Genomic DNA, 27,420 nt, shown 5'->3' with positions numbered 1-27,420 from the left:
CCCTAATCCCCGTGTTGTTCAAAGGTCAACTGTACTCTTTTGTGTCTGCCTTCTCTGACTCAGACCGTGGCCTAAGATTCATCCATATTGTGTTTATCTATAGCTTACAGTTTAATTTTTACTGCAGAGTATTTTATTGCATGAAACAATGCATTTGTTTCATTCTCTCGTTAGTGGACCTTTAGGGTTGTTATCAATACAACTGTAATGGCCATTCTTGTAAAGTCCTTTTGTGGACATCTGCACTCATTTCTCTCAGGTACACACAATGGCGTGTTAGTAAATGTGCAAAAGTAAGTTCTCCAACAAAAATAGCTCTGACTTGTACTGCTAGTAAACAACCCCCACCATGGCCAATGTCAGGGGGATGTAGGAAGAGAAGTGCCCAGTTAGCTTTTAGGAGCCAGCCTCAGCATACCACTGGGTATAAAGACCCAGGAGTGGAAGTTCAGAATGGGAAAGTAGGCATATATTTAGTTGAAGTCTTCCAAAGTGACTATACAATTTTACATTCCCACCATCAATGTATACAGGTTCCAGTTGCCCTATATCCTCAGCAACACTTGGATTCCCAGTCTTTAAAAGTTGTATCATTCTGGTGGGTATGTGTAGTGGTATCTCACTTTGGTTTAAGGTGCATTTCCATGATGTCTGAAGCTGAGCACCTCTGCATATGCTCACTAGCCATGTGGCTATACTCTTTCCCAAAGTGTCCCTTCAAGCTGTTTGTCCCTTTGGTTATTGGGTTGTTGCGGCTTTATTGATTTGTAAGAGAATATCTAAGTTCAAGACAGGTGGGGCTGGCTGTAAAGAAAGCCAAAAAGAAATGCTCCAGGGGCAGCCTGGCATGCTAAAAAGAGCCTGACACTGGGGTCACACAGACATGTGTTCATACCCAGCCAAATTGGTGACCACCTGACACTGTTGAGCATATCTCCTTCTTGAGCCTCAGTTTCCACATCATCAAAATGGGCTTCCTATCTAGAGTGTTGTTGATTTCTGAATGAGACAATGAAGACAGAGTACCTGGCAGAGAGACATATCACAGGTTCTTAGTGTTGGAACCTCTAAGAGTACAACACATCTCAATCAGAATGTGAATCTGGCATCTTAACATGTGAGCTTCTATTCATGAGGCATGTGATGGTTTTAATGCCTAGAAATCCCATGTTCTTCCGGGCTGTCTAGCAGTGCTCCTGTCATAGAGCTACCACCTGTCTCCTGATGTAGGGTTTGCTTCTTTGTGAGAAGTAGCATTTCTCCTTTTGTGGAAGGCACAATGGCAAGGTTTACTAAACACAATATTCTACAGTGCTTTATTTGATGTGAGGCAGGAAGCATCTGCAGGGCACTTTTTAGAGCAATACTCTGTCTAGGGAGAGAAGTTGCTGCGGAGCAGGAATAATAAATAAGCAAGTGAGGCTGATTCGGAAAGGGCTGCAGAGTGAGCAAGCAGCCTGGTCGTGGTCCCCAGTCCACCCTTCTCAGAGGAGTGATGGACTCAGCTCCTGCATCATCTCCTCCAGGAAGCCTGCCCTGGAAATGCAGACGAGGTCCTCTCTGGTCCCCCTGCATGTGGACACATCTGTCTTCTTTCTGCTCTTTGAGTTTTATTCTTTGTTGCAGCCCCATGCCCCACACAGTGCAGGCTCACAGTACTCAAGACAGAAATGTTCTGGACAAACCAACACAGTGTGTCCAATCGCCTTGGCATCACTAGCATGCATTAAACAGCTTCCATTTGCATGGCCTGAAACCTAGTTAAATATTGAGAAGTGATCAAGCAGAAGAACTACCTAGTTCTCAAACAGTCAGGGGGAAAAAAGAAAACTAACAGAAAGGCATACACACAACAAGAGGAACAAGAACATGTGGGGAGAGATGATGACTGTTAGAATGAGTATAGGTACTTTTATGTCTAAAAGTAAAGATGCTGTGACAATTTAAACACAAAACAAAACAGCACTGTAATGCCTTTCCAGCCCGGCTCTCAAGGGAATACCCAGGCGGTTATTAATAAAGGCAGTTCTAGAAAGAATAAGATGTTGGAATTAGGAATAAAGAGATTTAAAATTCTCAGTCTATCATTTCTTCTCTCTTTTTTCAAGCTGAAGTGGCTGCATCAGAATCAATATAAAATAGACTTCAGATCTCAAACTAAGTTTGGGTTCATTTAAAAAATGCATAAACTTAGGCATTACTCTGTTACCTTGTAAATAACATAGCTAGTAGAAAGCTGAGACATAAACACAGTAGTAGCCCTGTAAATGCCACCTTAGTGTTTTCTATCTTACAGTAACCATTTAAATAACTATTATACTCCACAGTGTGTGTCTTATATGTTACGAGGTGCTTCTGCATTATTATTGAATAATAGTGAACTTTGGATAGTAGTGAGTTTTGTAACTTTTTAAGTTAAAAAAAGGGGCAGAAATATCTTAATGGGGAAAGTAGAAATGCTTAAAAAAAAAACCAGACTGTTTTGAGATGGAAACATATTCATGGTGTTTTGCACACAAGTTTATGAAGACAGAGAGCTCCCAGTAGGGAGCAAGGGACTCTCAGTGGGGAAACCCCAGATTGTTTATGTGAGGTGGGGACTGGTGGCTTTGGGGGGTCACCCTGAAAAAGACAAACCGTTAGCCATTGGCTGCTTCTGACTCAAAGCTCTGAGGGCATAGTGAGTGCACCTCGAAGCCCGTCCCTGGAATCCGGGGTTTATTAGCAGTGAGTGCTGACCACAGAGGCTTCAATGCACCTGCTGTCCTGTTGGCCCAGGAGATTGGGGCGGAGGAGGAGTGAGTGTTTGGGTGAATTCCAAAAAACAGCCGCACCAACCCCAAAGGAGAGACTCGTTCAGAAGAAAATGGGAGCAGTACCTGCAAAGATTTGGGAGAAAGGTGGGGAGGGGCATTCCAGAATATGTAGACAGGCCACCAGCAGTCAAGACAAGGCCTCTCACCTTGTTCTCAAAGCATTGAGCCTAGCTTCCTGAAGATTTGTTTGTATAAATCCTTCAGAATTGGGGGTTAACAGAATGTTGCTGTTGTCGTTGGTTTTTCTTTTTAACTGAAGTATAATTGATGTACAACACTATGTTAATTTCTGCTGTTGTCGTTTTTAAATAAGACGAAGTTATGTTTGGATGGCAGAAACGACTGAACTAAGGTTTTATTTTCATTTAAAAGCATATGCTTAGATAAGCCATGGGAAGACAGCTAGGTTGCAAGGATAATGGCTTTACACATTTTAACTCAAGAGTTTTACAAATTTTACTCAAAACAAACGGGAGAGGACGGACTACCTCCCTAATTTATCCTGGCTGTCTCTCTGCTGCCTCCTCCTCATCCTCTGTTGGTTCCAGCACGACTGGATTGAAAACCTGTGAGGTTTACCCTGCACTTCCCGCCTCCTCAGTCGGAGCCAGCTGCTCTCAGCCCTGCCCATCTGAACCACCTGTGGAGTCCACAAACTCACATGCCTGGGCTCCCCTCACACCTTTCCATCAGCACCCCTTGGCAAAGGCTCAGGTATCTCTATCTAAAAAAGCTTCCCAGGGGCGGGTACACGCAGCCAAGGTTGACAATCCTGGAACCATTCATCAAATCCTGTTGATCTTCCCTCCCCGTCTCTCCAGTCCATCCTCTGGTGCTCTATTTCCATTGCTCCTGATTTGGTTCTAGCCCTTATCATCTATCTGAATGACAGAAACAGGTTCCTAACTCATCTTTTTTGCTTTTAGTCAATCCTCCAAACTGCCACCAGATTTATTTTTCTAGAACACAAATCCCAACCTGTCATCCCTCCGCTTTAAATCCTCCAATGGCTCCGCTCCGAGTGAATGATGGAGCCTGTTTATTTCTTAGATGATGATGGAGAACAGCTGCTTCTTATCCTAGGCAGGCTTTCTCTTAGCTTAAAATGCTTTCTTTTTAACTTTTTATTTTAAAGTCATTTAAGACTCACAAGAAGTTGTAGCTACAGTTCAGAGTTCCTATGTACCCATCACTCAGCTTCCCCCTAATGAAAACATTTTACATAACCAGAGTACACGATAAAAAGCATGAAACAGATTTGGTACAAGCCTGTTAACTACAGATGTTTGGATTTCACCAGTTTTTACATACACTCTGTGTGTGTGTGTGTGTGTGTGTGTGTGTAATACTATGCCATTTTATCATGTGAGCTTAATTAAGACAGTGGCAAAAGAATCTCATTTTGTATGTAGCAGTGGTGCTCAAGTCTGGTTGCATGTTAGAAATTCCTAGGGGAATTTAAAAAGGACCCATGACTAGCCCTACTCTATACCATGCTTCAATCCAGCGTTTCTCAGAGTTTAATATGTACACAACTCAGCTGGGGTCTTATAACAACACAGATTCAGGTCTTGTAGGTTGGGTGGAGCCTTAGTGGCGTCGGCAGACCTAACAGAGTCCCAGATGCTGCTGCTGTTGCCATCAGTGTGTAGACCACGTTTCGAGTAGGCCACCCTGTTTTCAGACCAGTGGAATGAGAATCCCTGGGTGTGAGACCTAGGCATGGTATGTCTGAATTCCTCCAGGATTCTACTATGTAGTCAGTGCTGAAAACCACTGAGATACGTGATGGAATTCTAAGACTGTATCACCCTTGGAGATCACACCATCCCAATCTCTGTTTGAACCATTCAAGGTCATTTCAGTCTCCTCTGATGAGCCATTCAAATGCAAGACAACTCTTGGAGTTAAGAAATCCTTGCTTTTATATGATTCATATTCTTCTGAAATTTAAGTGTACTCAGTGTGAATTCTAACCTACCTGGTGGCTCAATCAGTAGAGAAGCTGCCTGCAATGCAGGAGATGCAGGTTTGATCCCTGGGTCAGGAAGATCCCCTGGAGAAGGGAATGGCTACCCACTCCAGTATTGTTGCTTGGGAAATCCCATGGACAGAGGAGCCTGGAAGGCTACAGTCCATGGGGTCACAGAGTCTGACATGACTAAGCAACTAACACCACCATCAGTGCGAGCTCTCTCAACTTGCCTACAACTTGCACTTTTAATTTCTTCTTTATATTGGCCTGCCCAAAAATTTCGTGTGAGTTTTTCCATGAGATGTTACAGAAAAACCTGAACAAACTTTTCTGCCAACCCAATACTTTTGCCCATCTCAAGAAAAAGGGAGGAAGAGATCGTCCCTTTACTTTCATACCCAAATTCCAGAGAGACTGCCTCCAGTTTACCACTTGGTCTCTTCATTCCCTTGTCAACTGGCCTCCAAGCCCATAGTTATTATGGCAGAGGCTCACTTTCTTCAGCACTTGACAAGACTTTCAGCTGCTGACCTTGAGTATCTTGTAGAGAAAAATCCCAAGCCATCAAACGGAAATTATCCACAACTGGCTGCCACTGTATCTCTAAAAATACCCAAACCCATCCGTTTCTCTCCTCCCGTCATGTGAAAATCAAGGCCATGACCCTCCCTCTAAGAGCAATTGCTTCCATTGGGTTCTGGCTTTCCTTTCCTTCTTCCTAGTATTGTTCATCCCTTCTTCTCTTGTGTCCTCAAGCTTTTCCTACTAGTTCTTTCCCATGAGCTCTGAAATGTGCTTATGTCTTTTCCCATATTAAAAAAGCCTCATTGACCCCACTCCCCTTCCAACTCTTGCCATAGCTCTCCTTTAAGAAGCTCTTTACACTTGCTGTCTCTTACTGCTCTTGAAAGAGTGATTCATGCTCGCTAACTTCATTTCCTCACCTCCCACTCGCTTCTCAAACCACTCCATTCTGGACTCTGTCCCAGCACTCAACCAAAGTCCATGATGACTTCAAAGCAGGTAAATCCAATGACAACTTTTCAGTCCTCATTTTCCTAAACTCTCAGCAGATATACACAGTTAAGTCAATCATGCAGAGTCTAAATAGTGTTTTCAACATACTTAAGGTGGTTAAGCATTTTGAAGTTTTCCTGTGAATCCAGTAGGCCCCATTAAAGGATGGGCTTGGTTTCCTCACTGCTATATCCTTGACTACGTACCTGGCAGACAAAGGGTGCTCAATATGTGTGGTTTGACCAAAACCCTCCCTCTCTCCTATGATGAATTCCATGGTACAACTTTATCCTCTCCTCCTACCTCTCAACCTGGCTTTCCAGTATCTACCTAACTGAAAATATACCTTGTAAATTTAATATTACTCAAGATTCTATCTCTAGCACTTCTGATCTTGTCACCTTCATAAACTCTTCTTGGGCAGTGAGTTCCATCTCAGTTTGGCTTGTCATCTTTATGCTGACCAATCCCCAGTTCACATCAATACTTCCCCTCTCTTCCAAACTCCAAATCTGAACTTCCAGCTGCCTTCTAAAGATTTGCAGATACATATTATGGCAATATTTCAACTGGCATATATCCAACAGCTGAATCTTTTCCTGCAAATTTTTTCTTCTGTTTCCTGTTATGGTTAACATCCTTCTCCTCTTTCTCCTTAGCCAGGTGTGAAACTTCTAAGCCGACATTATCCTTTCCCCTTTGTTTATACACCCTGATGCTGGGAAAGATTGAGGGCAGGAGGAGAAGGGGATGACAGAGGATGAGATGGTTGGATGGCATCATTAACTCAATGGACATGAGTTTGAGCAGACTCTAGGAGATAGTGCAGGACAGGGAAGCCTGGCATGCTACAGTCTATGGGGTTGCAAAGAGTTGGACATGACTTAGTGACTGAACAACAACAATAATACACAGATCCAGTGAATGTCAAATCCTATTGATTCCATCTCCCTATTTTGGGGATGGTATTTTCAGTCTATATTCAGAAGCACATTAGTTCCTTGGGATATTAATAAGGGTCACCCAAAAAGCAAAAAGTATCCACGATCAAAACAAATTTCAGAAATGCTGAACTGGGTAGAGTTAAATAGATTTCTTTACAAAGGAACTTTTAAAAGCTTTTGATATGCTAATGCGCATTCAATATGGCCATCTGATATAGGCTACTACATGCATTGTCTCCCAAAGTTATTTGGTCACAGAACCCAATTTTTTTTTTTTTGCAGTATCACAGAAAATTTTACTAAACACATTTTGGAAAATGGTGGTCTAATCTAGCCCCATTTTTCTCCTTCCGTAGCTATTCTACTCAAAGCCTTTTACTTACAAACTTACATTAAGTCTCATGGGTGGAGGAGCAGATTGCCCCCTCTCTAACATCTTGCCTCTCCAACTTAACCTCTATACTTCTGTAAGAACTATCTTTATAAAATTTGGGTCATGACTCTCCCCAGAGTATTAGACATACTGGTCCTTACTCCTGTCACAGTCATCCATATCCTTACTGATTTTCTGCCTGCTTGCTCTATCAGTTACTAACAGAGGAATGTTGAAGTCTCTAGCTATAACAGTGAGTTTGTCTGTTTCTCCTTTTAGTTCTTGCCTCATGTATTTTAATACTGTTTGTTAAGTGTATATATGTTTAGGATTGTTATGTCTTCTTGGAGAATTAATCTCTTTATCATTATGTAATGCCCCTCTTTATTCCTGACCATTTTCCTTGTTCTGAAGTCAGCTGTACCTGAAATTAATACAGCTACCCTAGCTTTCTTTTGATTAGTGTTAGCAAGATACATACAATTTTCTCTATCCCTTCATTTTTAACCTGAGTCTTTATATTTAAAGTAGGTTCCTTGTAGACGGCACTGAATTGGGTCTTGTTTTCTCTTGATCCACTCTGATAATCACTGCCTTTTAATTGGTATATTTATACCATTCATGTTTAAAATAATTATTGATATGGTTGGATTAGTATCTACCATAGTTGTAACTATTCTCTATTTGTTGCATTTATTCATTATTTTTTCCCCTTTACTTTTTTGCCTTGTTTGGTTTTAATATATGATTAAAATAGAATGATTCTTTTTTGGGCTGTATTGAGTGTACTGATGATAGCCAATCAAAGCCGTTCTTCATTTTTGTTACAGTTTTGATTTCTAGCATTTCCTTTTGACTCATCTGGAGAGTTTCCATCTCTCTGCTTACAGCATCTATCTGTTCTTGATGCTGTCTCCTTTTTCCATTAAAGTTCATGATATAGTAATCATAGTTAAATTTCTTGTCTGATAATGCTAACATCTGTATTATATCTGAGTATAGTTCTGATGCTTCCTTTGTCTCTTCAGACTATATTTTTTCTTTTTTGCATGCCTTGTAATTTTTTTCCCAAAGCTGGACATGTTGTATCTGTTAGTGGGAACTGAGGTAAATAGAGTTTTATAGTAAAGACTTATGTTAATCGAGGAGGTTGGATGTATTTAATGTTTCTTGTGGCTCTAGGTGCCAGGAGCTTCAAATTTCTCTATTGTTATTCTTTTTGTCTCTCCTCTTAACTCTGGCTTCCCTAAGGACTCCTCCTCAGAGAGAATCTGTGTCTTGCAGCTCTTCACCTGTAACTCACTGTTACTATACTGGAGCCCTGTTGCTGTGGTGATAAGGTGTTGGGAAGGGAAATGCTTTGTAATCTTTTGAAGAAATCTTGGTCTTTAAGTGGGCCTTGCCCTGGAGCTATGGCCTTCACAGATATTTCTCCAGTGGTATAGCTTTCTGCCCCTGCCTTCTACTCCTTTTCCTGGCTGCAGCATCCTAATCTATTTCCTTAAATTCCTGACACCTGTGAACTCCCCATCTCCAACTTATCTGAGACAGAAAAGCTACAGGGGCTTCTGTGGGAAGGAGAAACTTAGGATAAAGTTTTAGAATTGTGCTCTGGCAAAGTCCTCTTCCCTAGAGTGTAACCCTTTGTTATGGAGAAGACTGGGTGAATTTCAGGAGGATGACTTCTCTTCCACTTCTTGCCAGATCTTTTATTTCGGTATCTGGTGGGGTTTCTGGAGGGGAAGTTTAAGAAAGTGTAAGCTCACTTATCCCTCAGAGACTGCAACCCACTCTCCTGTTACTCCACCCTAAGGTTCATGCACTTTGTCAAAATTACCATTTAAGTGTTTGTACCAGAGACATCTGTTCCAGGTAAGCAGATTGTTTCTTTATCTCTATGGAAGTGACTGCCTCTGCGAATTTTGGGATGTCAGTTTGCCCCGTGACCTCAGTTCTCTGATGTGCTCAAAAAAATCATTTATTTTCAGTTTGTCTAGAGTTTTCCTTTTGTAAGGATGGGGATGGCAACTTCCAAGCTCTTTACATGTTGAAACTGAAAGCTTCAGCTTCCTCTGCTACTAACTGAAATACTATTTCAAGGCCATCCAACACAAGCAGCCATGCCTTACTTGTCTGTTTCTCTATTTCATGGGGGCAGTGTGGGGTAGTTATTTTTTAATGATGCTTTAGAAGTCTGCTGGATTCCTCTGCTTGTTTGTTAGACTATGTGATGTATCAGTTTTTCATTGGTGAAAAGCAGCACTGTCGAGTAGAACTTTCCTGGTGATGAAAATATTACCTGTTCTATTACAGAAACATGGGGCTATTGAGCATTTGAAAAGTGGCTAGTGCAAGTGAGGAAATGAATTTCTCATTTTAGCTAATTTAAATTTAAATCAGCTCCACGTGGCTAGTGGCTTCTGAATCGGACAGTGTAGGTCTAAGGCTTTAGAAGTGTAGATGATGGATGACCAGATATGCTATTTTAAAATTCTCCTTGGGTAATTCAAAGTAAAAACACAGACTAATGTAATATTACATCATCTGGGAGCATGAGGCCATGTCAACAAAGCTTCTGGTTAGTAAAAGGCAGTCACTGATGGTACAGGCACTTTTTATAAAAGGAGATGGTGATGTGGAATGTGTCAGCTGAGTGACTAAGGTGGTTAGTCGTCTCCCCTGGGAATCCCCAGGAGCTTGTATTCTTGCCCCAGACAAACACATGTGCATTCAGTGCAGCTACTGGGAGATTTGTGTGGCTTTAGGCCTGCTGCACTTTACAGAGTTTGTTTACACACATTGTGTCTCCTTCTCTCTTCCAACACCTTGATGATGATATTGCCGATCTAGCTTTATGGGTGAGGAAATTAAGACCCCAGGGAGGATAAATGACTTTATCACGGACACTTTGATGGTTCGTAGTGTCAAACACAGAACTTCAGGGCTCTGAAACAATGCTAATTCCACTGTTCCAAAATCAGTACTCACTAACCTTCGCTCCAGCTCGACTTCACCTCTCTTTAACTGCACCTGACATCAGTCAGTAGTCGAAACTGAACAGTAGCTTCCAGGGCCCTCCCCATGGACCCTTCACCTCTAGCAACCAGAGAGCTGGGTCCATATTGTAAAGTAATTAGCCTCCAACTAATAAAAATAAATGAAAAAAAAATCTCTATTGTGAGAAAAAAAAAAGAAACACAACATGTAGCTCCTATTTGTACCTGCTATGCTTTTTGGTCTGATGTAAATTATGTTTCTGCAACAGCAAATGGCAGGTGGCCCTGTGTGGGAAGCTTCTGGAAGGAAGGAAGCTTTGGGAATCATACAGTGATGGTAGCAACACCATCCACACTGTATATGTGTGGAGTGGGGGCTCTCTCTCCCCCTCATCTCTGAGCATCTTTTCTTCTACTCAGCCCTTTTCTCCTAAACTCCAGCTCCTGGAGACAGACAGCAGGGGCAGGTCCCTCTGTTCATTACGCATGTGTTAAACTGCCAACTTCAAGATTCAGGCTTAAACAGTATCCTTTGCATAATAGCTATGACAACATCACCCAGAATTAACAGCTGAACAAATAACTCTTTCACCCTGCTGTATCTGTTGTCCAGGTTTCAATTGAGAGAGAAATGGCATTTTTAGGTTTAGTCCTGGCAGCTAATTACTAGGATGATTTATAGCAATGGTTCTCAAATTGTGGTCCTTGGACCAGCAGGTACAGCATCACCTTGGGAACCTGTTTGAAATGCACACTCTCAGGCCCCAACCCAGACCCAAAGAATTGGAAACTCTGGGGTGAGATCTGAAATCTCTGTTAGGACAAGCCCTCCATGGGATATCCGCTCAAGGTGGGGAACCACTGCTTCAGAGTATGGAGGCAGTTAAATGGTACTAGTTATTCAGGATACACAAAGGCTCTTCAGGTCCACCAATTCACTGATCTATCTAGTCAGCATGGCTCTCAGACCAGCAGCAGCAGCAGTGCTGGGAGCGTGTTCAAAATGCAGAAGCTCAGGCCTATTGTCTCAGACCTATTGAATCAGAATATGAACATTAATAAAATTCCCAGGGAATCTGAAAGCATATTCAAATTTGAGAATAACTGCTCATTTTCCCTTAACCTGAGGTTAGTTTCATTTGAAGAGTTTAGGTGTAGAGAATCAGGAAGGCTGAGACATTTTCTTTGGTGGATTTGATTTTGATCATAAATAAATGTAGATTTCTTTCCTAACCCTTTGAAAAGAAATTGTACAAAAGGGAAGATGGGGAAATGCACTGACATAAATGGCTAAAACCCGTAGTCAGCAAAATTTTCCATTTCACAGGTCTTCACAATTATCACTTTGCCTGGTTCTTCTGGTCTCTGGCCATTCTATAACACACTCCTCCCTTTGAAGTGCTTGCAGATCTACTTATGTGAGCAAGATTTCCCAGGGAAGCCCTGTAGTCATGTAAATTAAGTGAGAGGGGAGAGTTACTGACTCATCTATGTTTCGGGAGAATCCCTTTCTAGCATGCGGCCTGTGAAAAACAGTGAAGAGAACCTTGACACAGGACCCCTCAGCCTCCTAGAGCTTTTAATTCCCAAGATACTTCCAGACAGGAAGTGAATGCTGCCTTTTTGTGCAAAGCCCTGGCAAGCATGAAGAAGAGGTTCTGAGCCCTGAGAAATCACCTCGATGAGCTGAGATGCAATCTGCCCATCTCCACTGACAGGCTCTGCCCACCGATGAACTTAGGAGCTGTATGCTCAGCATACGATGGATCCAATCATGTGTAATGACTCAGATGGAGTCATTAAAGACCAACAAATTGTCAATCTGAGCATTGAGAATGTAGATTGAGCACCCATTATCGCCTCTTGGATCAAAAGAAAAAAAATGCCTATGTGTATTTACTCAACAGGCAATAATAATGGCTCTGAAAGAGCTGGCATATATGCAGAAATAACAGCCATTTTCAAAGCAAATACGAACGATGGTAACACACTTACAGAAGGAAATGGTTACGCAGTGCCTTCACATACGTTATCGCGCTGCACCCTTCACCTTGAGTGGGTGTGCAGGATGCTGTGAACCTGCTTCTCGGGGAGGTTAGGCTACTTCTGCAAAGTCACAGTCCTTAGGAGAAATGGGATTTGAGCTTGGCTTTCCAGCTCCAGCGCTGTGTTCACAACAGCCAGATCTGAGCCCTGCTCCTCAATGTTGTGCTCCACTGACCCGCAGCATCATCAGAGAGCTTGTCAGAAATGCCGGACTGCAGCTCCTACCCCAGGCTGAATCAGAATCTGTATTTTCACGAGATGCCCAGGTGATGTGTGGGCATAAAGCATCTAAGAGCAGCCAGTCTTTACTCAATATGACCATTTGCCTACATGCTGTATCAAAACTAGAATAAAAACAGGAGACAACAATGCAGAACTCGAAAAGTTAAGGTACTGAGCATCTGAAGAAAGTTTTTTGAGCATTTATGCTTGTTGTTTAGTAGAGATGCATTTTTATTGAGACAGTTATAAGAAACTGACAAAGCCATGGTATTTAACAAATTTGTGGAGCCCATGGAAGAATGGGCAAAGGAATCTCACCTTGAATGCTGAGAAATGAACAGTTCTAGTGAGATGGTTGGATAGTATCACTGACTCAGTGGCTCTGATTTGAGCAAACTCTGGGAGATAGTGAAGGACAGGGAAGTCTGGTGTGCTACAGTCCGTGGTGTTGCAAAGAGTCAGACATGCCTTAGCAACTGAACAACAAGTGTGTCTGTTAAATTCACCAGAGATACACTGATTTTGTACCAGCATCATTTTTTAAGTTTATCTCTAAGAACAAGTCTTTCTGTTACCCTGGGCTCCCTCTTGAAAAATGAAAGGCTGAATGATATCACAACAGTGATCTCTTGAACTCTGATGCTAACAGCTATGAAAACTACTTGTCCTTGATTTTTTTTTTTAAATGTGTTTCATGTTTACATTTGAGTATGGGTTTGGCCAGTGGTTTTTGAGACTTCACTTTATGCAAGTAAGGATGTGTGTAGTGGAGAGCTGACTTTGAGGGGGTTTGCTGGGAACTGCAGAGTGCTCTGCCCTCCCAAATGGGAATGGACCCCTGGAGACCAAGGTCAAGTTTACACCTTGCCAAACTACTTGAACCAAAAGAGGTGTTCAGGGTTTGGACTTGGTTTTTCTTTATATGAGTTTCTCCTCATATAAAGTAAGTGTCAGCAGATCCTGAGGCAGAATGGATGCTTTTTGCTTATCATCAAGTTTGAAACCAAAATTTATCAAGGATGAGAAATAAAGACAGATCTGAAAAAATCACATGGTCATGTTATCTGGCAAAATTATATTTGAGCAAAATAAATGAATAGGGAAGGCATAGCACATTCTATACCCTATGAGCCGTCAAGCAGCAACAATTTATTAAGCACCTGCTGCACACTCCATGTTATACTGGTTTCTAGGAGAGATTTGGGTGTATAAGACATGGTGCTACCCTTGAAGAGCTTTATGATGTTGCTTAAGAGAAAGTATCACATCACATTACAGCAAATTATATGAAACAAACTGAAAGTCATTCAGTCATGTCTGGCTCTTTGCAACCCCATGGACTATACAGTCCATGGAATTCTCCAGGCCAGAATACTAGAGTGGGTAGCCTTTCCCTTCTCCAGGGGATCTTCCCAACCCAGGGATCGAACCCAGGTCTCCCACATTGCAGGCAGATTCTTTACCAGCTGAGCCACAAAGGAAGCCCAAGAATACTAGAGTGGGTAGCCTGTCCCTTCTCCAGGGGATCTTCCCCACCCAGGAATTGAACCAGGGTCTCCTGCATTGCAGACAGATTCTTTACTAACTGAGTTATCAGGGAAGCAAATTATAAAATACTATCTAAGCATTAAAGAATGTGGATACAACTGAAAGACAGATGGATTTAAGGGAGGGAGGGAGGGAGCCCTGAATTTGGGAAGGCCTCATAAAATAGGAGGCATGTAAGTCTGACCTCATGATAAGGAGTGAATGCATTTCTATGGGAGAAAACAAGGCAGGTATGTGTGTGAAGAAGGGGGCTGTGGGAGGGGAAGAGGGGCTGGACACCGGCCACTCAAGTGTGGGGGCCTGCCTTATAAAACCACACATCCAGGTGGTGTCCAGGTCCAGCCTGGAATCCTCTTTATCACCATCCAGTGGCAAAACTGAAAATGGCAGTTACCTATCAAAATTCAGGAATAACTGAACAGCTATGCTGGATGATTCTTGCCTAGAAGTGAGGAACACCCCTTAGCCGTGCAGGCCCTACACCCCTAGCTGTCTGTCTCTAGATGGGTGGAGATGCTCTCGGAGTCCCACCCACATTCTCTCCTCTCACTCACCTCTACAGGTCAAGGCCACTCACTGGGAACGCCTGCAGCTCTCTGCCTGTGCCTTTCATAAAAGAGCAACCACAAAAACAATTCTGATTACAGGGACATGTGGCATCTGGGATTGCTAGAGACTATTTCATGTCCCAGATCAACTAATGGCAGCTGGAGACGCGGCAGGGGATGGGGGGCAGGTGAACAGCTGGGTCCTTTACCCACAGCTGAGATAAGTTAGACAGAAGTTATCCAGCATCTCCCAGAGTTCCCCAGTGAGGCTGGGCGCCAGGTGCTCACAGTGGATGCTTGTTTGAGAACACTCCCTTGACTGGCTTCCTGCTACTCTCTACTTCATGTCCTCGCTTCTTTGCCAGTGTTTTGGGATATCACATCCCAAGGCGGCACTCCAGGCCTCACCTTGACCGTATCTGAAGCCCACAAGGTAAACCTAAAGTAAAGACCTAACAAAGAGGATCTTTCAAAACACCCAAAACAATATTCTCAGGAGGACTTCTTAGAGAGCACGAAGATAAAAATAGCTTCCCTGCTCCCTCACTGCCTTTCTTTTGTTCAAAATGTGACTTCTGGAGTCGAAGGTATGACATATTATTCAGGGCTTCCCATATGAAATAACAACTGGTGTTGATTTCCTTTTTTTTTTTTTTGTCTTTTAAAGGTTAGAGATTACTCACCTCCCCTGCTGGTCATTAAATCAGTCTGGCAGGATTCCTCGGAAGTTCTGTGGCCTTCCGGGCATGTGGCGGCAGCACAGGCAGGGCTGCAGACAGGCCTGCTTGCTGTGATGTGCTAGCAAGCAGGTGACTTCAAAGGTCTGCTTCAAGCCTATCTCAGGTATCACTTGGGGCTCACACTGAGCCCCAAAGTCAGGTACCAGATGGCATATACCACAGAGTCACAGCTGATTAGATCCCCGAGCTCGTGTGCCAGGGAAGCTGCAACCTCTCAGGCAGGAAGCAAATAACTTCTGTTAGCTTTCTTCTCCTTCTCTTAGTTATTATCACAGGAAGTTACCAGCTAAATGCTCAGCTGCTGTAGTAGGGTTGTAAGTCTGGTGAATCCTGAGAGTTTCAGTCTTTGTGTTCGTAAAAAAAAAAAAAAAAAAAAAGCTTCTTTCTCTAACTCTAATGTGGCATCTGTCAAGATACTCTGAGCCATTAAAAAGGTGGGCTTCCTCTCACACGACAGCTTTATATTTAAATTCCAGTTTAAATTAGCAGTTTACCCAAAGTTTGTCCCCAGTGCTTATCTACAACAGGAGAGTAAAAGATGGCAACCTCAAATCTAAATGAGACAAACAGCGTGGGCACTGGAGGATGCGATTCACACACATGACATGTGCTTAGAAGTCAGACAACCCTAGAACAATACTGAACTTGGACTTTTCGGATGCACATTCTATGAAATGCAAGGAGAATGAAACGAGATCTCACCTTCCCCTTACTTTGCTCCTGGTGCAGCAGACACATACACACGCCACTCTTTCAGGCCTGGCCTCAGTCTCCTCTAAGAATACCTGCCACTTGGGTCACTTATTGAAGGGACTTGGGCTACCCAAAGCATCGAAGTATCTGTCACCAGACAAAGCACTCTGAGATTCCAAGAGCACATTCCAGCGTCAGTGGAGGTGACCTTTAAGGTGCCTTCCAAACCCAAGGGTCTTCCATCTCTGTCCTCTGGATACAAGCCCTTCCTTTGTCACTTCATGTTCAGCAAAGCAAAGCAGCTAGGCCAGGCAATAAAGCGCTGCTTTCTGCCTCCTCGGCAGGTCACTGCTCACAGTGGGAGCTTACGTACCATCAGGAGAAGCCGGGCCTAGTGGGTGACGGCCAGGACTGGGGGCCAGGCCTGCCAGTAATAGACACTCTGACCAGTCTCAAGGCCAGCTTTACCATTCAGGCAGTTACACTGTACTCAGTTTCCTGGGTTCCTCTGGAGTGGGATTTGGACCATAAAGGACAGAGCTGTATGAGAGCAAGATAGCTGTCTCTTGGGGAATGTTACGCTGGCAAATCTGGTCTTTGCCTCACCACCCATATGAGCATGTCCTCAGAGGTTGTACTATTTGTCCCCAGTCAAACTTCTATAAAATTTTTGGATGTGAACTTCTCTTTGGCATTTTTTCATTTTACATAATCAATGCAGATGAAAAAATCCTGACAGAACAAAAGAAATATACAAATGAACCCTTTCAGGCAGGACTTGGGACCAAATGATTCTTTGCTGTGGGAAGTGGCAGGGGGCTATTCTACACTCAGAGGATGTTTAACAGCATCCATGACCTCCACCCACTAAACTCTGGGAGCAAGTCACCCCCAGATGTGAGCTAAAATGTCTCCAACCATTGTTAAATGTCCCCTGCAGGGCACAGTCCCCCCTGGTTCAGAACTACTGCCTTAGAGATGATTTAACAGCATTAACTTCTGAAATTGTTCCAGTCAGGGAGGTTTGGAATACAGTATAGAAGGTTTGGAATACAGTAGAGGAACTTCTTTATGTAAATATCATGAGTCAATATTTCAGGCTTTGAGAGGCATGGGCCATCTCCGTCTCATATTCTTCTTTGTTTTTGTTTTGTTACAATTTTTTAAAAATGTAAAAATGCTGTAGCTCAAAAAAAGGCTGGCATTTGCCGATCCTTAGACTGGAGAGAAAGAAATGATGGTGCTTCCTGTAATGATTGAAAGTGTAATGATTGAAAGTGTAATGATTGAAAGTGGAAAAACTGGGATCTTGATTCAGCTACCAGGTCTTTGTGACACTGAGCTAGCAGTTGTGCTGCCCTTCGTGGAAAGCTTGAGTTAAAGAGCTCCAAGTTAAATTCTATTAATCTCATTTTGCAACTTTTTTTTTTCTCCTTAGTATATTTAAACATAAAAAGTTTACATAAAATAGACACTCAATAGTTGAACAAAATGAGATTTCCCAGTAAAAGAAAGAATGTCTGCAGAGTGAGTACGTGACCTCCCCTTGGTTTGGAGTCAAACAGCCTGTGAGGTTCTTCTGAAGAAGAGGACAAGATGTGAGGGAGATGCCCCTACCCAATCTCAAAACTGAGATGGGTTTTGATATGACTACAGAGGTGATCTTGGAAAAAGAGAAAGGAAGGATGGTATCTTGAAAGAAGAGAAGCCTTAGAAGCTGCCCGTCAAGTTGTAAACATAAAAATGTCACTTTGAAAATACCTTTCAGAGTAGTTCTGGTGGCATTTTCTTTGCCCATCACGTAAACATCTGAGCAGATGGGGGCAGATCCCTTAGACAGTTACTGAAGGTCCGCCATGTGCTGGGGACTGTGTTAGTGAGTCCTGGGGTGCAAGCCACCCCAACCTGGCCCGTGAACAGCACTCAAACAGGAAGTCGCTGTGTTCAATCGTCCAGAGATTTTTCCCCTAAAATATTCTCTTTGTATATTGCTAATGATAAATGTATTACTTTGGGCACGTGGACTTTCTATTAGTGGATTTCCATTGACACGGGGCAGCGTCAGTCAAGAGAATGTCCTTATGATTCTACTGTCGCTGTTAGATGGGGATGAGATTTCAATCGAATATATTTGGATACCAGAAACGTACATTTCAAATCACTCAAGGAGTTTATTATATGATAGTGAGAAGAGCAGTGGGCTGGGAGTCAAAACCCTGGGTCACAGTCCTGGTTCTGTCCTTTTTTTTTTTTTTCTTATAAGTAAGTCAGTTAATTTCTAAGGAGCAGTTTTCTCAACTGTAAAATGGAAGCACACCATTTTTCCTGCCTGCCTACCCTTCGGTGTTTGCTGTATTTAAATGTATTACAGGCTTATAACTAAGCTGTTATAAAGGTGATATCATTATTAGAAGGAGTAAGCTGAACTGGTTCTTTACACAAATGATCCTGGAAGAAATCAAGTACTGTCGTAGTCACAGCCAGATCAGTTATCAACTAGGACTTGCTCACACTTCACTTCAGGTGATCAGAAAGAAGCATGTCCATATAAGCCCGTGAGGCACTACTCTGAAATTTGCTGTGAAATGAACATTCTGGATTTTCTGTTAAGATATCATAATGAGCTAAATTTAATCTTCTAGCAAAAATGGAGACTTTTGAAGATCAACATATATTTAAAAGGGTTGAGAAATTAATGGCTGGCCTCTTACCAGCATCATCAGGCCCCACCTACTTTCACCCCAAATTATATCTTTGCTTTGTAGCCTTCAGATGAAACCACTGCTAGGGAGAAGCCCTCTTCTTGCAGTTCGTGGTCAGATTATACACTGCAGAGGTCAGTGTATGGCAGTCATGTCACTTGCATGAATTTGAGAAAGCTCCTCCAAGGCAGATGAGCTGAGTTTGCAAATGTGGATTATTTTCTTTTTCTGTGATGCTCCCAATTATATTGGGTTGGCCAAAAAGTTCACTTGGATTTTCCTGTAGCAGCATACTGAAAACCCAAATGAACTTTTGGGCCAACCTAATATTGTAAAAAACATCAAACTGGGTGTTCACTTTTTGTCATCATCCCTTCCTCAGTCTGTTTTAGATCAGAAAGTAGCTGGACTAATATTCCAAGCAGGCTCACCTTTCATTGCATAGGTACACCCCCAGAGCAAGATAGCTGTCTCTTGGGGAATGTTACGCTGGCAAATCTGGTCTTTGCCTCACCACCCATACGAGCATGTCCTCAGAGGCTGTACTATTTGTCCCCAGTCAAACTTCTATAAAATTTTTGGATGTGAAAAAAATTTTTGGAGGAATAAATGACACAACCCTGGGAGCTACTTCTTCAGTTTTGTCATGGGACCTAAGAAAGCCTCAAAGCCTGGTTCTGCGTTGTCCACATTACTTCCACAGTGATGTGATAAAACAGGCAGGGGACAACTGGTGTTGTGTACAATGTTAAGTGTCAGGTCTCCTTGATGCCAGCAACAAAGCATCAGAGTAACACCAGGAAGGGGAGAAAACAGTGCCTCTCACTCCTAACACCTTTTGTAAAGGACTAATCTTTCGGGTCTCTTATAGAAAAAGAGAGCGAGAAAGTCAGTGCTTGTTCCTACACTTTACATTACCATGACTACCAAGGGTCCATTTTTCTGGCCCCCGGCTCCACACCTACCACATAGAGAGGTTGGATATAAGAAGAAAACAATGGATGTATAAAATTGAAGGCAATTCCCTCAGTTGCCCGAGTCTGGGTTTTCATAAGCTCTGTGAATTCATTTTTACCAGACAGCCATCAGCTAGAAATGAGTTCTCACCACTATTCTACTTGGATTGATCTTCCCCAGAAACCTAGAGCATGAAGAAACACCCCATTTCTTAAAACAATTCACTCACAAGACCGCAGTCCTTTAAAGTTGCCCTTTAGGTATGAAGAAAAGCCAGCCTCCCTGTCTCTCCACTCCCAACTTTCCCTTCTAATATGGTTTTCTGTCCTGAACAGATCAAAATCAAATCCGAGAGAAACAATCCAGTTGAAAAGAGATCTGACATGCCTGTTGATGTCTCATTAACCTTGAGAGTGAACGTAACTGGTGACTGCCCATCACAGTTGCATGACGGATTGTTAGGGGAAGTAAAAAGCCAGTGGAACCATCACCTCAAAAAATAAAAACAAAGAGAAATATCATTTAAATAGATCATCTATCAAAAAATGGAGCAGTTTTCTAACTGTCAGGACTGGCTAAAGTATAGTTTCCTTAAGCCTATGGTGAAATTATTACATATTTTCTGGGAAAAGCATTTGTAGCAGTATTTATGTGTGTGTCAAAATACATTAACTGAAGCATGAGGGGGGGGGGGAACACTTTGATGTTGGGAGTGTAATCATCAGAAAAGCAAACAACTCAGGATTGATGTTACTAAGGTTCTGTGATGAGTATGTGTGATGATGTGTGTCGTTAAAAATATCACGAGCCACCCAATGTGGGAAGGTCCTAATTCCATTGAGTTTCTACTCAGATTCCCCTCATTACTAATTACTGATTGATGTCAACAAATAGATGGTGGAAAATTATAGAGGAAAAAGAGCTTGTCTCTAGGGGGTTACCTGCAGAGGGAAAGAGAAGGAAAGAGTTCCCTGGGCTCACTGGCTGACTCCCAGTGGGAGAGGTAGATTAGAAATCTACCCAGCCTCCAATCCTAGATCTGGACCCACACAAGACCGGCACCTTCCACCCTTCCACGCCAGGGCTCCAGCCGGGACTGGTTCCTGTGTGCCCTCCCCAGAGGAGGACCTTCAGTAAACAAGACCCAGAATCCCCACTAAGACTGGGATGGAACATTCTAACCAATCTTGACTTTTCTTTCTTAAGGTCTTCACTTTTCCATCTCTAGTCCTCACTCTTCGGCTTTTCTTGGGAACTTCCTGAAAGTTATCACCATTGACCTCACTTTTTACACCAAATTCTCACCTAGGGCTGAGGCACAACCTGTTTCTCCCAGTGTCACCCTTTAAGCAGCTGCTCGGTTTACTGTGCTCTTGTCATGGCCACGCAGCCTGGCTTCTGTCCTCACTCTCTTGCTCTGACCCTCACCCCCAAACGCACCCACATACAAATGGATCAGTGAACCCCCTCCTCCCCTTTCCCAGAGAACTTTTTGCATCTTGAAGGAGGAGAGCTACTGTGAAATATGAATCGACTGCGAATTACAAACATCATTTCCCACTCGGGAAGACAGAGATGGCCACCTCGCCCGGGGAAGAGGGGAAGAGGGCAGCCCCTGCTTTCCGGGAGCACACTTCTTCTTTACCATCCCGCTTCACATTCCTCGGCCCACTCACAGCCCCTCGGAGCAGCCTTTTCCAAAACACTCCACTCCCTGACTGGAGCAAGGAAGAAGAAACGAGGACAGGGGAGCAGGCTCTCTGAATCCGTCCCCCCGCCCCTCTCCCAGAGAGTATTTTGTTTTCAAGTAGCAGGACTTTCTAGAATGTCTTCTCTAGTTGGGCTCCTTCTGGCCCAGTTACCCCACAGCCTCCCCGCCCCCAAGACCACTGCATCCAAAACAAGCGCACCGATCACAGCACGGTGGCCGCCGCCGCCCCAACTGTTGCAGCGACTGCCGGGGTGGCGGCGACGGCGGCCAGGGCCGGGCCGGGCCCGGACACTACCCGTCCGGGAGGCTGGGAGGCTCCGGGCGGCCTTCGAGGGGCGCGCGGTGCAGCAGAGCCCCTGCGGCAGTCGCCTGGGATGGGAGAGGCGGCGCTCTCAGCCCGGACCCCTGCGCACAGCCAGCCCCGCCGCGGCAGCGGCGCCGGCAGAGGCTGCCCGCGCCCGCCCCCCTCTCACCTTTAAGATCAGGTCGGTGTGATGCTGGTCCAGCATGTTGGCTTTCTGGAAGGAGGTGACGATGACCCGGCCGTAGCGCCCAGGGGTCTGCAGGTCCGAGTACAGCCGGTGCTTGGAGCGGTTGACCGGGAAGAGGCTGTTGACGAGGTTGCGCTCGATCTTGGCGAGGCTGTGCTGGGGCGCCAGCAGGTGCTCCACGCTCTCCTCGACCTGGTAGCGGCTGAAGCTGGCGCCGAGCAGGATGGAGATGAGCACCGGCGCCGAGGCGAAGAAGACAGGGTGACTGGCTATGAAGTGGCCGAGCCGGGAGAAAGACGTCCTCAAGCCCCTGTGTAGGACCTGCCGCAGCATCCTAGAGCAGAGCGGGCGCGGGAGGAGGGCGAGGCGCACGCTCGGCGCGGGCTCGGGCGGCGGCGGCGGCGGCGGCGGCGGTGGTGGCGCCCGCGGCGGCGGCGGCGGCGGCGGCGGCGGCGACGGAGGCGAGACCCGGTGCTCTCCCGGAGCCGCGGCACCACCATCGGGGAGTCCCGCGCCGCGCCTCGGGAGGGTCCCCTCGGGCCGGAGACACGCCCTCCTGCCCGCGGCCGCGCCCGCCCGGAGAGCCCCCCAGCTTGGCGGCCTCCGCGCCGCCCCCACCCCGCCCTACCCCGTGCGCCCTCCCCACCCCCCGCCGCCTCCCCGCCCGAGGGGCTCCGCGCGGCGGGGCAGCGTCCCGGCTCAGCGCGGGAGGGGCCCGGGGCGGCCCCCGCGGCGCGTCATGACCCCACTCACCCGACCCCCGAGGCCAACGACGGGGTGGCGCGGGGAGCGGCGGCGGCGCTATCGCGGGGAGACTCTGCGCGCCAGCCTAGGAACACGAGGACGGAGAATTCCAGGCTACACCCAGTCCCCTCCCCTCCCCTGGCCCGGCCCGCCGCGCGCGCCCTCCCCTCCCCTGTCCTCCTCGGGGAGACCCAGAGACGAATAAAGAAATGGCCCCGATTTTCCAAACAAAAAGTAAAGAGTTGTCCCGGGGGGCGTCGGGCGGACGGGCTCAGAGCCGAATCCCCCCCAGAGATGGAAAGGAAGAGGCTGAAGACTGCGTGCGCCCCGGCTCTCGCCAGGCTCAGGTGGTGGCGCGCACTGGCTGGTGCGGAGAGGGGGGTGGGGAGCGAAGACGCTCGAACGTGGAAATCACGCCTCCTCTCAAGTAAGAGCCATTTAAAATATCCCCAACACTGCAGCTTCCGCGGGACCAGAGTCCGCTTGTGCGTCTGGGACACGTCCACTCCGAAGGCGCCTGTAGAGAGTCTCCTCGTTCTCCATGAGGGTCTCTCCAGAGTGGGTTAGACAGTTCTGCGGTGCGCCCCTCAACCTCCCCACCGCGACCCCAGTAATAAAAGTGGCCGATAACGGTGCTCAGTCCGTGGAGCCGCCGGTCGCCAGGGCTCTGGTGCTGCCGGACTCCCGCCTCTCCGCACTGCCTCCTCCTCCTCTCTCTGTCGTCACTGGCGGGTCTGGGGGACCTGGCGGGGCTGGAGCGGGCGCCCCTGCGGGCGTAGAGTGTTTGTGAACAGCTGGTCAGGGAGTCGGTAGCGTTACTCCCCTTCTCTCCTCCACCCTGCCCTCTCCTCCTCAAACGCGGGAGTGTGGGAGTGGGGGACACCTTAGCTCAGACCTGGAGAGCTGTGGTCTCAGAGAGTGCCGAGCCGCAGGGGGCGCGGGGGAACCCGGCGGGGGGGCGGGCGCCGACAGCTCGGCAAAGTTGGGCGTGTGCTTGTGCGCGCCAGGCGTGAGCTAGCAGGCGGCCACGGTGGTTCCCCTCGCACACCCCCTCCAGAGAATTCCCCGAGAAGGCGGGCGCCGGCTTCGGGCCCGGGATAGACCTGCGGCGGCGGCGGGAACGGCCACGCACAGGTACAATTTAGCGCGGTTTGTTGCGCGCTCCAAGCCGCGGGATCCATCCATTGCCACGCAGACCGAGCGGAACCTCGGAGTCGGGGCCACTGAGGCGCTCTGTCCAGCTAGGGGGGTGGGGACCGGGGCGCGGAGAGGGGTCCCCGGGCTTCGCGCTCTGAGCGCTCGGTCTTCTCATCCCACGCCTCCAGTCTTTCCCGCTTGGCCTCTTGGTGCCAAGGGTCTAGCGAAAGGCGGCGGTGACAGGAGGCGCGGTCCCTGGAGTGTGGCCCGCACTCCTGAGCATGGACATGCATATTAATCAAAGCTGAAGGAAGGCGGGATAGGGAGAGGAGGACGAGGAAGAGGAAGAAGCCGGAGAGAGAGAGAGAGAGAGAGAAAGAGGAGAAAGAAGAGAGGGACAGGGGAACGGATGGGAGAACGCGACTGAGGGAGGTATTTCCCTAACGTTCCCATCGCAGATTCCCCAATGCCTAGCGGCCCTCCACTTCTCCAACTCAACTTGGGAACTTGCACGTTAGAAACAGGAAGTCGTGGGCCGGGAAATCCTCTTTTTTTTGGTTCCTCTTCTCCCTTCCCCCACTCCAGACCCTCCATCCTATATTCCCTCAGCAACACCTGCAGCGGCCGGGCTGCCTACCCCCGGGGCGCACCAGCTCAGCTCAGCCTGCGCTCCCGGGGTCCTCCTGCCTAGCCAGACTCCCGTCCACTTTCTCAGCTTAGCCTCACTCTTCCCCACATCGCTGTTTCCAAAGGCTCCCTCCGGTTCACCGCTCTCAATTTCCAAAGGTTCCCTCAGGCAGCTTCCAGCTGACATCGCCCCCCCCGCCCAACCCCGAACTGCCATTCCCGGGAGGGGCTAGAAATTCCCCTGCAACACTCCACTTGTGCCCTTCCCCCATCGTCTTAATTTCTGCCCGCGGAGACGCCGCGGCTCTGCAGTGCTTTGCTGATTCACGATGATCGCGGAGGGAAAAGCCTCATTGACTTGTGCCCCTGCAAGCGGCGACTCGAGCGCTAGCGGCTGCGAGGGCACACGTTTTGGGAAACCACCCACCACTGCGCAGCCGAGGTGCTAAATGGCAGGGAGGCTGCCTGTCGTGGCTCTCGGCCGGGGCAGACGGAAAGAAGGAAAGGGCCGGGGGAGTAGGGGGCGGGGGGTGCGATGGCAGCGGGAATGACTGCGAGCCCAGTTTTCTGCGGCCGAGCCAGCGGCAGCTGGTGGGTGGGCACCTCTCAGGAGGCCTAAAGTCGGTCTCTGCCCGGGGAGCAAACAAAGATGTTTCGTGTGCTCTGCTGCCAGCGCAGTGAGAGAAGGGAAAGCAGCCGACAGGTCTGATCGGGAGCCTTTAACATTTCCGCAAAGCTCTTTTCATTCTGAAGTCTTTGTCCCTCCCAATGGTTCCCGCCTAACCTCGGTTCACTGCCCTCCCTAGAATTTTCAGCCCTTTCACGTAAGCCCTCGCGCGGGCCGCAGTGCCTGGGCTGCCTCCTAGAGCGGGACAAACTCAGCAGAGCTCTGGCGAGTGGGAGTGTTGTTCTCCCACCAGGAAAGGGTCTTTCCTTGGAGACCAAGGTTTTTGGTTCTCCTCCTCCCAATTCAATTCCTAATTGTTCTTCTGTATATGAGGCATGTTGGGGGACTTCCACCCTCCCGGCTTTAATTCAGAGACACGGAATGGCCCCAGAGTGGGTCTTCCTGCCACTTTTTAATGCGGGAAATCCAGTTAATATGATCTAAATTGAGTTGGAGTAATTGAGTTGGAGTAAGAGAGAGAGAGAAAGCGCGTGTGCAGAGAGGGCGTTGCCTCCTCCCCATTTCTCTTTTGATTCAGACATTCGGGGGAGCTTTGACAGCACCCAAGACTTGGGTTTGCATTAGGGCGGTGACTTTGGCTTGGGTACAGAGCTTCCATAAGTACATTCGTAAATTATTCCTTTTTCTGATTGAAAATGAATACATATTAATTGTAGATAATTTAGAAAATAAGGACAAGAAAGAGAAGAGAAAAAGGCACCTGTATCCCTGTACTCCCATCGTCTTTGAAAGGTAATCTCTTCTCATAATTTATTGTGCACATAGACAATTAACCTCTAGGTAGAGGTTAAGGCTGTTGGTCTATAGCCACTAAGTTGAATTCTTGCTCTATTGCTTATGTTTGGTAGTAACTTAACCTCTTTATGCCACACTTTTCACTTCTGGAAAATGGGAATATTGGTTGTACTTACTCCATAGAGTTGCTGTGAAGATTAAATAGGTCAAAGATGTAGGGCACTTAACTCTGTGCTGGAGTATCACAAACAGTAAATGATATTTGTTACATTCTAGTCTTTTCTGACTGAATATATGTCTGTGGGAAAAAGAAAATCAGTCCCTGCCATCCACAAGTTGGCCTGGTATAACCTGCTGGGACTTGGGGTTACTAGGACCTGTCCTGGTACTCACAGCTAAGCTTTGGTGTTCTGTGGAACAATATCCATTCCCCCAAACACTAATGGAAGATAAGGTCATTTTGTAACTGTGATGGATCTAGGCAAAATTAGAAACACTCCATAATCATGACTGAACATGGACAAAACAGGAACTTTATCCAAGCCACAAAAACTATCAAACATGTTTCTACCCTGGCTAATATGAGAGACTACTGTGGCATGTTGAAAAATACATTATAAGCTTTGCTCAGTGGCGGTATCGTAGCCAATGAGGTTTATCCGAGGCGCGATTATTGCTAATTGGAAAAAAAAAACACATTATAGCTTTAGCCTTGCTTTAGTCTTCTGTCCCTCCAGATAAAGATTCAGTAAGATACCCAGTGATAAAACTATGCAATTTTCCAAGAGCACTGAAACCAGAACAAGCCCCACAGCCTTAAACTTTATCTCAAATCTTTAACATGAGCTCAAATCCTCGAACAAGTCCTTTCTAACAACTACTTCTTGAGACGCCCTTCAGTTCTCCATGGTGCAAGTTCTCCATGGCTGCAAAGAAAAATAAAACCAACTTGTGCAATTACTGGCATGATCCTGGTGGTCTTTGGCAAGAGGGCTTTGGCAAGGCACATGCAATGTTTGTTGTTTGGTCACTCAGTCGTGTTTGACTCTTTGCAACCCCATGGACTGTAGCACGCCAGGCTTCCCTGTCCTTCATCATCTCCTGGAGCTTGCTCAAACTCATATCCATTGAGTCCGTGATGCCGTCCAACCATCTCATCCTCTGTCGTCCCCTTCTCCTCCTGTCTTCAATCTTTCCCAGCATCAGAGTCTTTTCTAATAAGTGGGCTCTTCACATCAGGTAGCCAGAGTATCGGAGCTTCAACTTCAGCATCAGTCCTTCCAATGAATATTCAGGATTTATTTCCTTTAGGATTGACTGGTTTGATCTCCTTGCAGTCCAAGTGACTTTCAAGAGTGTTCTTCCACATCACAGTTTGAAAGCATCAATTTTTTGGTGCTCAGCTTTCTTTGTCGTCCAACTCTCACATCCATACATGACTACTGGAAACACCATGTTGTTTAGTTGTGTCTGACTCTTTGTGACCCCATGGACTGTAGCCTGCCAGGCCTCTCTGTCCATAGGATTTCCCAGGCAAGAATACTGGAGTGGGTTGCCATTTCCTTCTTCAGAGAATCTTCTTGACCCAGGGATTGAACCCGAGTCTCCTGCTTTGCAGGTGGATTCTTTACCATGAACCACCTGGGAAGCTAAATTCCTTGGTCAAATAAGTGAAGAATTCCCGCTTGGAGGGCAAGGTGGGGAATTTCT

At 46.3% G+C, this 27,420-nt stretch overlaps 1 protein-coding gene and 1 pseudogene across 1 annotated transcript in view; one reads left to right on the top strand and one right to left on the bottom strand.

Annotated features, from left to right (window-relative positions):
• PTCHD1 (patched domain containing 1) overlaps positions 1-22,574 on the bottom strand; it is a 54,302-nt gene extending 31,728 nt beyond the window's left edge. Inside the window, exons 1-2 of the mRNA XM_043458956.1 lie at positions 22,533-22,574; positions 21,762-22,113 (exon numbers count right to left, since the gene is read on the bottom strand). Of these exons, the coding sequence (XP_043314891.1) occupies positions 21,762-22,112 (351 nt within the window). The 5' untranslated portion in view covers position 22,113; positions 22,533-22,574. The remainder of the gene's footprint in view (positions 1-21,761; positions 22,114-22,532) is intronic.
• A 3,755-nt stretch (positions 22,575-26,329) lies between these two features.
• LOC122436254 lies at positions 26,330-26,506 on the top strand (annotated as a pseudogene).
• The last annotated feature ends 914 nt before the right edge of the window (positions 26,507-27,420 follow it).

This window comes from Cervus canadensis, chromosome X, assembly GCF_019320065.1.
Source record: "Cervus canadensis isolate Bull #8, Minnesota chromosome X, ASM1932006v1, whole genome shotgun sequence".
In the NCBI taxonomy this organism is placed as follows: domain Eukaryota; kingdom Metazoa; phylum Chordata; class Mammalia; order Artiodactyla; family Cervidae; genus Cervus; species Cervus canadensis.
The sequence above is the reverse complement of the archived record's forward strand: the minus strand, read 5'-3'. Positions and strand labels throughout refer to the sequence as shown.